The 11,765-nt window shown below is 28.8% G+C and overlaps 1 protein-coding gene across 1 annotated transcript; it reads left to right on the top strand.

The window, feature by feature from the left end:
* The first annotated feature begins 2,311 nt into the window (after positions 1–2,311).
* LOC122314685 (indole-3-acetic acid-induced protein ARG2) lies at positions 2,312–3,339 on the top strand. The gene is made up of 2 exons (XM_043130193.1): positions 2,312–2,551; positions 2,864–3,339. Exons 1-2 carry the CDS (start codon positions 2,478–2,480, stop codon positions 3,084–3,086), a joined length of 297 nt encoding a protein of 98 aa, XP_042986127.1. The 5' UTR covers positions 2,312–2,477; the 3' UTR covers positions 3,087–3,339.
* Positions 3,340–11,765: the final 8,426 nt, after the last annotated feature.

The raw sequence follows: 11,765 nt of genomic DNA on the forward strand, positions 1-11,765 counted from the left end.
ATTGATCCAACATAAAGAATATTTCAAGGGCAGTAGCAGCATCGACATCCAATATGCATTAAAAAACAAAATATGCAATGGTATTCGGTGGGCCGGTTTCGGGATAAGGATGAAACAAAGTGGAAAGCCCTACGACTCTAAGGAGAAGGAGATGCGCATCTTCTGTGCAATTGGACCAATTAACAGAACATTTTGCTTTTCAACCTCAAGACCGAATCTAATCCCTCTTCCCTTTAGTAATTTAAAAATCTTTCTTAACCATTAATTAGTTCTACAACAGTTTCTTTATATCTTTTTAAATGAAGTCATGCAGACAATGATCCAAACTTATCAATTAGTTTAGATTTACTTAAATTTTTTTTTTTTTGAAAATTAGATTTACTTAAATTAATTAGTCAGAATGACAATCATATTATGAACGTAGACTTTTATGCAATTATATATGTGTTTGTGACATACACAATCAGAAGGCATTTTAAACCTAAAGACTTGAGTGTCATATTCCATATTAATAGTAAATGACACGTTGAAATAAAGATCCACTTTGGTTTTTAGGCAGTGACGAGACTCATGTCTCTTTCTAACATCTAGCTAGTTGAGCCCACGCCAAAGTCCTGCCCAAATAGCCCGCCCACCTTTTATGACTAAAAGGCCGTTCCGCTAACCACTAGCATAAAAAGAAGAGGGACTTGTGCAGTCTATGTGCATTGTATTTCGGAGGGAGAACACATTATTTTTTTAATTATGAATTTTCCAAATAATAGAACTCGCAACAAGGGGCCGACATGAGGAACTAGTGGTACTCAATGGTCTTAATTGAACGAAAGATGGACCACTTATGACCTGAAAGCGGGACACGACAGCCTGTGCAATACCAACTTACGTACTAAAAAATACAAAAATTTATAGCTCAGCAAATGCTGTAGAAAACCGAATCAACCGAAAGCAGAACTCAATGGTCAGGTCGGCAGATTTGGCAACTTTTTTTTAATATATCTTATAATTATTTTTATAATTTTTTATATAATCATATTTTAAAAGAGATACATTTTAATAAAATAATTCATAAATACAATATTATTTTATAGAAATATCTTTAATTTATAATATGGTTGTATAAAGAGATATAAACATAACTGAATAATATAATAAGATGAAAGATCGGTAATTATATCTTTTTAATATTTTTCTTTGAAGTTTCAGTTGGAATTTAGGATTTAAAGTAAAAGATATGAACATAAAAAATAAATCTCATTATATTTATTGAAGACTGAATTGTGCTAAATATATATATATATATATATATGCATTCATAAATAATATGAGATTTTCTTAGATAGATCTCTCAAATTGTATGTTATTAACAAAAATTAAATTATCTCACATGAATAATATATAAAGTAAAATCTTTTAAAGAGAATTATTCTTTTATACATATATTAGTACAATGACATATAGAATTTTACATGTTATATTATTCTGTTTTAACATTATTTTACTGTGAGCTGTGTTTCGACTCTAAAAAGTTGTTATATTCTTAAGCTAGAATACATTACCGTCATATAAATTGTAAAATTTAATTTATAAGATTTAAATTTTAAAATAATAAGATTTTTAAATCAAATTATGTTATTTTACACACTAATTTGAGAATTTATTTTTGTTTTTTTATCGAAATGATGTTAGATTAAATAGCGTAATATGTTCTTAAAAAAAAAAAAAGTAGTATAAATTGGATGTCTTAAATTCAAAATTTCACATTTATACTCAACCGATATTAATAATAATTAATTGTAATAATAATAAGTTGTTTCCAAGAACTAAGACGGAAGTTGTGAAGAATTATTCACCGCCCACCCCGATCTCCCGTTGTCCTTTTCCACGCCACTTGGAGAGCCATATGATGACATGAATTGACGTCGCCACGTCCCACTAACAGCTGCGCATTCCCTTCTTGCCCAATTCCAGACGCCTGGCCCGCACTAGCTGCGTTCTTTCCTCGTCCCACCATCTTCACGTGCTTCCCTATTTGACCCTGTCCTACTCCTCCACCGTTCGATCAGACATAAATCAAATCGTGACGGAAGCTTTGGTTAGACAAATGACGAAAATGTAAAACTCTCTCGGTTAACGCCACGTGGGAATAGGCCCTAGGGTGGCAGAAAACGAGTGATCAGAGAGGCCCTAGAAGCTTTTGACTGACGAGGACGCGGTCCATTAATCTCTCTTCCCCGTGTCTTTTGATTAATACAAATATCAAATAAAAATCAACATTCTAGAACCGACTCCCCCTCCCTCTATAAAGCCCCGACCTCCTTCATTTGAACGACACCTTTGCAAGTCTCTCCAAATACGTACAAGGGTCTTTCATTCGCTGCCGAGGAAGGTTTTCTTACAGAAAATTTCCCATTAAAGAAAGAAAATTCTCTCTCGGGCAGCTTTAGCGCAATCAAATCTCCGAGTTCTGATCATATAAAATGGCTCGCTCTTTCTCCAACGCTAAGCTTCTCTCTGCTCTCGTCGTCGACGGATTCTCTAATGCTATAAGCAGGTACTGCCAAAATTCATGGTCACTCTCCCTTTCTCTGTGTCTCTCTGTTCTTTAGGTGCTATGTAGTGCTTGTTTAATTGCTAACAAGACGCCGGAAAGTGATTTTCTTTTCTTCTAAATGATCTCTGTCGTTGTTTTATTCGTCTTGGTTCGTCCCATTAATTTATATACTACAAAAGTAAAAAACCTCGAAATTCGCTGGGTGCGTTGTAATCATTATTGCACAGTAAACTTTCTGCACGTTAGAGAAGGCTGGATTCCATTTATGTTATTTATACTAATACTTCTGCTATTGAATTATTATGGGTACAGACGTGGATACTCGGCATCATCACAAGGAATAATGGCAACGGTAGCAAGAGGAGGGACTTCCGGTGCGAGGATGGGGAAGACGCCAGGGGAAGATGCGACTCGGTCCACCGAGAAGGTGGCTTGGGTCCCAGACCCCGTGACTGGCTACTACAGACCAGAGAATAGCGTGGAAGAGATCGACATGGCAGAGCTGCGTGCACTGCTCTTAAACAACAAGCACTGATAAACGTGGCGATTGGCGAGGGGATTTCATTCTCCGACGGCCTTGAAATTTACTTGCCTGCGACGGAAAAAAGAAATTACTTAAAAATGGGGCCCCACGCAGGGGTCTCGACTGTGGAGTGGAGAAACATTGGACTTGGACGAATTATTTATGGCTTTTGCTGTAACTCTACTTTAGTGGCGACTGGATATTTAATAAATGTTAGTTCCTTTCTTTTCGTAATGAAATTACAGATACTATTTTTATGATTTTATATATATTTTGTTAATGAGCAATTATCCCGTGCTTGCTTCGCTTCATCAACAAGATGGGGCCAAATTAATCCAATTTACTAGGAATAAAAGAACAAAATAAAGGACCGACAAGAGATAAAGATAAAGTTAAAACTGGTTGATTGATATAAAAAAATAATAATACAACGCATTTTATATTTGGTTGTTAAATTAAATTTAATTATATTTATTATATTTATATTTTTTATAAAAATATTAAATTTATCTTATTTTTAAAAATTAAATTTATTTTAATATAATTTTAAAATATTATTATTTATAATTTATCTTAACATTTAAAGTAATTTTATATAATCTTTCAATCTCTGTATAATATTATTTTTTAAAATTTTTAAATTTTTAATTTTTTTTAGTTCATTTTTGTAAAATTAATTCAATTTTTTAATTATTATTTATATATTAAATTATTTATAAGAAAATTAAAAAAAAAAAGTGTGTTGGTTGAAGTTGTGTGAATGGTAAGATTTTTTCAAATACTTATACGTAGCTGACCGCACTCGAAGACCTTTGTTGCACAGCATATAATAACGGAGAATCAAGAATAAGTTCATATCATTTATTTTTCTGTAGTTTTCGTTTACTTTCTTTTATCAAGGTTGTATTTAAGGTAGGGTTTTTAAGTCGGTTGGTTTGGATTGGGGGAAACCAACCGAATCGAGCAGTACAATCAATTCAGATTGGATTAAGATCGAAGTTAGAATCAATCGGTCGCTCGATCTTAAAACGTGTGAACTGATTAAACATTCGATCCGATTTTTTGACATTTAAAATCTATGAATCGAACTGGATCTTAGACCGAATCATATTATAATATATATTTTTAAAAATATTCTTAATTCATTATTTATATATAATAATTATATAAATTAATAATATAATTTTTATTTAATTTATTATTATTGATTAAAAAAATATTTTTTAAATAAATTAGTTATATAATTTATATTAATAATTTATTTAATTTTAATTAAATAATTTAAATAATTTTTTTTTTAATTTATTTTAAAAAAATTAGATCAAACCGAATCAACCAATTAAAACTGGATCAATTCTTAGAGATGTTTTGGGTTTATTACCCTCCAACTAGACAATTTACAGTCCTACTTTTATTACTTTACAGACAAATTGAGTTTAATAAAGTAATGAATGATAATAAAATTTAAGTGAATAATAATTAATTAAATATTAAATAATAATAAATAATATATATAAATAATAAATAATAATAAAAAATATGTAAAAAGTAATAAAAAATCATTTAAATACTCTCTGTGCCAGACATAAGCTAAAACTCCTCCCGAGGTATCCATTGGGTATAAAAGAAAAAGTCCAGCCCGTTGAAAACCTCATTGTTAATAGGAAAAATATAGTTACAAGTATAATTATGTATTAATTTATGTATTAATATGATGTAATTAGTTAAAAAATAGATTTTATTGAAAACAGTATTAATTTAAATTTTAAGTATGAATAAATCAGTATTAGTATACAGATTAGTAAATAATTATGTCTGTATATAGTAAAACTCTTATTAATAATATAAGAAAAATCCATTTTGCATGAGCGGTACTGCTTAAGAATACCGTTTGGAAAAAAAAAATTTATTTTTTATTTTTTTATTTAATGATTAAAAAAATAATTTTAAGTATATTGATATATATATTTTTTTCTTAATGATTAAAAAAGTGATTAAAAAATTATAAAAAAAATTTAAAAAAAAAAAAATTGCACCAGACTTACCGACCAGTGGTAAGGGTGGGGCGGCAGAATAGTCCCACCCAATAATAAAAGGAAAGGATAATGATTATCAAGTGACAAAACACTTCTCAATAATTTTATTTATTTTTTATTGTATTAAGAATTAAGAAAGGTTACTAGAGATTATAAAATGAGCAATCTTATATATAATCTTTATTTTAAAATTGTAATATAGGTTTTAAGTAATTTTATTTTTAAAATTTTTTAAAATTATAAAATTATCTTTCTTTACATGATTATTTTTCTTATTTAATAAAAAAGTCTACATACGCAATCTTTACTTATAAACTATAAATAAAATTTTTCTTATAAAATTATCAAATTTAATAAATTCCGCCCTCACAAATCACATAAATAAGATTTTATGTCAAATCATATATATCTTTTTTATCTTTTTTTTTTTATATTTTATGTAATTTATTTATTATTTAGTTTCTGAATGAGCATTCGAAAACTATAATGATAGCAAATTGTTGTCAAGGAACATTCGAGAATACTTTTTGCCTCCGACCCCATAAAAAAATTGTTTCAACCCAAGCTATCTGACATCTGTAATTATTTTTTTAAAATTTATAAACTATCTAGTCTTTAAATTTTAGAATCTAAATAAACAAAATTTAATATATATTTTCATGAAGCGGAATCAAAGGTTGTAGAACAATTCAGGAAAATAGGTTATAAAATAACTATATGAATATTAATCGACATGTTATAAAATAATTTGGATTGGAGTACGTGGTTTTAAAAGATTGGAGTGGTTAGGAAGATACTTTTTTAATGGATGTCCCCGAATATAATATATATATATAAATAATTTATTTCTTAATTAATTGATAGGTCTTTTTCTTATTCTTTACAAATAAATGAGTACTGCTACATTTATAAAAAAAAAATTATATAAAAATAATCATAAATTCGCATGGTTTCATCTTATCTTTATATCTATTTTATAATAAAAGTAATTTTATAATCTGACCAATTATATCAAGTTACGTCAATTTATATAATTATTTTTATATAATTTTTTTATAATTAAAATATTTCTACTAATAAAATAGTTGGTTCTGATTTAAATGAATCGAGCTGGCGTATCAAGCAATTTATAATTAAGAAGAAAATCATGCACATATTGTAACAGCCCGCTAGAAATTCAATTGTAAAATTTCTATTAACTTTAGGAACCTAGTAAAAACCCCATAAGTTTTCACGAATCCATTAATCGTATAGGTTTTTGTCTAACTACATAATTAATGTTATTATTTACTATGGTATTAGAAATGTGTTTTTAATTATTGGAGATAGTTAGAAGTGTCAAAATGTATTATGGTTTTTGCCATTAGACTTGGAGGGTTATTTAAAGTCTTATGACACAATAACATTTTTTTTCATATTTTCGGACAAAACGTCTGTTCAAAACTGTAGATATTATTGGATAAAAAGAAATATCTTGAGGTAATTTTCGTGAATATTATTGGGTAAAAATATTTTGAGTTGATTTTTATAGATATTATTAGATAAAAATATCTTAAGTTGATTTTTTGTAAATATTATTGGATAGAATATTATGAGATAATCTTTTATAGATATTTTGGGTAGGAGAAAACTACACTCAACTCTCAACTCCAGCCTTATCATCTTCCTTATCTCATCCATAAGTAACTCCAGCCATCACCAACAAACTTATCTTCATTTACACGTTCCTTTAAAAGAATATCAAATACTTTCTCTCGGACAGTTTTTAGGAGTTCTTTTGCATGCCCATTTCGAAATTTTTGTAAGTGTTTTATCATAAAGTCTCCTTCATATAAGTTGTTTCTTTTTTAGTCTAGTTTACATGGATATATTATTTGCCCCATTTGAAGATCATTTGGTCAGTCAAATATTATATAAATTATAGAAAGATCATTCTGGGAGATAAACTGGAGAATATGTTATAGTTTGGAGTTTTTGACCAAGCTAATGGATAGATATTGGTCCGAAATTTTAATGGAGTATTGTTAACATGTATATGTGACTATTGGTTGAGGATTTTTGCATGATTAAAAGTTTTGATGAAAGATTTTCTTAGATTTAGAAACTTAGAAACTGGAAGAAGAAAGACGGTTTCTGTTTTGAGAAAATTTAACTCTTTGGTGGTCTAAACCTATTCTAATGACTTTAATAATTTTATTGGAGGATCATAAGCATCTTATATACATGTTATATTATTATTTTGAAGATATTTGATGTTAGTTTTAAAGATATGAAATTTTATGCAAAGAGAGATAAGCCAAAGTGTGGATATTCTTGGCTAAATTTATGTTTTGGTTAATTTCTAACCATGTGATCTTGAATTAGAAGCTTATATATGTTTTAGGACATCTTTTTAAACCATGTGATGGTTTGGTTTGAAGATCATATATTTATAAGTCATAGATCAAGAAATTTATCAAAACTAGTTGAGGAAAAAGTTTCTGTTTTTGGACTAAGTGTAAAACCAAAAACTCTAAATGTTATTTTGTGATTTTGGTGACTTTAGTTTGATGATTTAAAGCATGGCTGATATTAGGATGATATTATGAATATGTTAGAAGTAAGATTTGATTTTTGAAATTCTTGGAGATGTTTTGATTTAAGGTCAAAACTTGTGATTCAAGTGCTTGGATCTTTTTACAAAAAAAGTTTGGTGTTAATTATTAGCTTTTTCTAAATGGATGTTTTAAGTATGGTTTTGAACTTAGGATTGGAAGATGTTTGTTGCAAAATTTTGGTTTAAGCATGAGTTTTGAAGTTGGAAGGAATTGCAACAAAAATTAAGGGAAATGGCCTATAGATGTTTCGGCCATAGTGTGTTCTTCATAGTTGTGTTTTGTTTTAAATTTTTTCTGAGTTGATATTTAAGTTTAGGACAAAATTTACATGAGAAATGTAAATTTTGGAAACTTTTGGAGTTAGTATGCAAAATCCTTAAGTTATGGGTAAAACGGTCATTTTCCCACATGTAGAGAGTAAAATGAAAATTTTCCTCTTTAAGTTAGTATTTTCCATATTTCAAATTATTAGTGATTTAGTTCTAACTTTTAGAATCACTAATTACAGTTCCTCGTGATCGCACTTAAAGTTTTATAAGAAACGCGGAGATCGAGGTAAGTTAGCTTTTAACTTACTAGCAGTCTATTGTATATGTGTGCTAAGTAAAGGAACTACAATGTATGTATGTGTGTTATAATATATGTCATGCCATGCCAAGTCATCACGTAATTGTTTGTTATACAGAATTTATTCTGTCATCAAATTTTATCTGTTACATAATATATTCTGTCATGTATTACTGTACCTTACAAGTACGTCATGCTAAGTATGCCATCTATTACATGTATGTCAAGTCATGTAATATTTACTGTTGCAAGTATGTCATGTTAAATATGTTGTCTATTATATGTTATGCCATGTTACGAAATGTTTCTATCTCAAGTTGGTCATGTATTTCAAGTTATGTTCAAGTCACGTTATGTTACGTCAGGGCTTCAGTCATTTCGTATTCCAGTCACGTTTCATCTTGATTACTTATGTATGGGGTCACAACAATTGTGGCGCATACACTACGTGAGACACAGCAATTGTGACACGTAGAATACATGGGGCCACAACAACTGTGGAGTATGTATTTAAGCAGTTAAAGAATAAGTTTCCATAGAATACATGGGGCCATAACAACTGTGGAGTATGTATTTACATGTAGAATACATGGGGCCACAACAACTGTGGAGTATGTATTTTTCATGTTAAGTCAAGTTTGTGTAGAATACATGGGGTCACAACAACTGTGGAGTATGTATTTACACGTAGAATACATAGGGCCATAACAACTGTGGAGTATGTATTTTTCATGTTAATTCAAGTTTCAAAGCAAGTTTATGCTAAGTCAAGTTTCAGATCAAGTTCATATCAAGTCAAGTTCAGTTCATATTTCAATTTAAGTTATGTAAATTATGCTATGTTGTACGCCAAATTATGTTTTAATTACTTATGAATTTGATTATGCATTTATGCTTTTACTGTCATCCATGCATTATTAGCTTGTGTGGAAGTTTTTTGTTAACTTACTGAGATTTATAATCAAATCTCACTTTGGTAGTCCCAACTACCATTCCCCCCGAATGATAGATCTTGTTACAGGACCTGAAGGAGAATCAGGAGCTGATCAACTAGACACAGTTGACTAAGCGACGGTGCGACATAAATGTTAATATAGTAATTAACGTAAATTACTACTTGTACGATTGAGTTGCATCTCAATACTTTTTGGATCATAACCATTTTGGACTAGTGTTGTGATCCTAGTTGTTCAATGGATTTTTATGTATGAAGTATGTTTTAAGCATTTGGGATATTTTCAATTTGGTGCATAGTATTGCTAAAGAAAAAATTTATCCGCTACGAATATTGCATATTGTTAGATGCATGTTAGGAATATTGCATCTTATATGTCATGAACGGGGACAGGTAATCTTGTGTTGCATGTCTTGACGCTTCAAATGTCCGTCCGATCCCAAATGAAATTTGGGGGCGTCACACATATTCTGTGAATAATTAAAGATTCCATCTTTCATCCCTAGCCATACAATTAATTAACACCAGAAAATAAGTCGGTGGAAGCTAGATGGGGTGATACATATTTTTTGTGGAGATATATACATGTCAACGTAGAAGCTCAATTTATTTTATGCCAAACATGACTTTGTGCATTGTGGGTGTACGTTGAAAGGATAAATGTAATATTAGTGATGACTTTAGATATTGATTATAATCAAAATGATTTTGCCTTGAATTTTTATAGTGAAGATATATAATATGAATAATTAATCTATGCCTATGAGATATGAAATTGGTGTTTTTCTAGTTGCATTAATAATTTGAGAAATGTTGTTCTTTATCATAGATTTTATCATTCTTAATTATGTCTATTGGTGTAACAAATTATCTGGAAGTCGATAGGATACAATCTACCGTCAGAATTAAGAAATATGACCCGTTAATTAAATGAGATGCATTAAGATTTAAGCCATTTCAATCACATACTCATAATTCAACATGACATATACTGAAGTTGTGGACACCGATTGTTACCATTATTAACACATGCAATCTAGGAAATCAGTGGCACCCCTACTAAATCAAGAGAAATAATATTTGTAATTGTAAGTATGCAAATTCTGTCTAATCATTTTGAAAAAGTAAATAAATACATGACTCACATGAAAATAAAATTAATTTTATAATAATAAATTTTACTTTTTTTAAATGACTGTACGATACTTACACACTTCACGATTGTATTAAATATTATACTTAAATCAAATGTAATTGAAGGCATCAACCAACATTTATGGGATCTCCATGGAAATTAAGGATGTAAAAAAAATCCAGAAAACCGGACCGGACCGGTCCGGAACCAATTTCCATAAATGGAAAACCGGCCAAACCCAATCCAATTCCGATTTCAGTTAGTTTTGGCCCGAATTGGACCGGTATTATTTATATTAATATTATATATAATATATTTTATATTATATATAGTTTTTATATAGAATATATATAATAATATAAATTATAATTATATATAAGATAATATTGTTATAATTTATAAAATAAATGTTTAATCTTAAACATGAAAATTTAATTCATCACATGCTTTGAATATATAATATTATAAATATATATTACTTATTAATAACATTTTATCATAAGAAGTAAGAACGAAGAAGAAAAAAAAAAAAAAAACTACTCAAATATTATCACTTAATTTTGATGGCCTAATAAACTTAAAACTTTCAATATTTTTTTTGATAAGTACATAAGGCATTAATAGATAAATATAAATTATATATATTAGTATATAATTTATACTTATACAATTTACATTTTATGACCTAATACTAAATACTAATAGTCTAATACTATATTACTAATTTACTATTAGTATTATACTTTAAGTCTATGTATAAATTAGTATATAAATCATTATACTAAATAATCACATATAAAATTATGATATAGTAACACTAATACTAAATTAATATATTAATACTGTAACAGCCAGCTAGAAATTTAATTGTGAAATTTCTATTAGCTTTAGGAATTTCGTGAAGACCCCATAAGTTTTCACGAATCCATTAATCGTATAGGTTTTAGTCTAACTACATAGTTAGTGTTATTATTTACTATGGTATCTGAAATGTGTTTTTGATTATTGGAGATAGTTAGAAGTGTCAAAATGTATTATGGTTTGTGCCATTAGACTCGGAGAGTTATTTAAGGTCTTATGGCGCAATAACACTTTTTCATATTTTCGGACGAAACGTCTGTTCAAAACTGTAGATATTATTGGATAAAAATATCTTGAGCTAATTTTTGTAGATATTATTGGATAAAAATATTTTAAACTAATTTTGTGGATATTATTGGATAAAAATATTTTAAGCTAATTTCATGAATATTATTGGGTAAGAGAGTCCTACACTTAACTCTCACTTCAGGTAAGAGAGTCTCACACTTAACTCTCACTTCGGGTAAGAGAGTCCTACACTTAACTCTCACTCCAGCCTCATCTCTTCCATATCTCATCCATAAGTATCTCCAGCCACCC

This window comes from Carya illinoinensis, chromosome 7, assembly GCF_018687715.1.
Source record: "Carya illinoinensis cultivar Pawnee chromosome 7, C.illinoinensisPawnee_v1, whole genome shotgun sequence".
In the NCBI taxonomy this organism is placed as follows: domain Eukaryota; kingdom Viridiplantae; phylum Streptophyta; class Magnoliopsida; order Fagales; family Juglandaceae; genus Carya; species Carya illinoinensis.

Coding starts and splice junctions, on each gene's coding strand:
- LOC122314685 (XM_043130193.1), top strand. CDS start 2,478: ATGGCTCGCTCTTTCTCCAACGCTAAGCTTCTCTCTGCTCTCGTCGTC. Junction 2,552..2,863: donor TTCTCTAATGCTATAAGCAG/GTACTGCCAAAA, acceptor TTATGGGTACAG/ACGTGGATACTCGGCATCAT.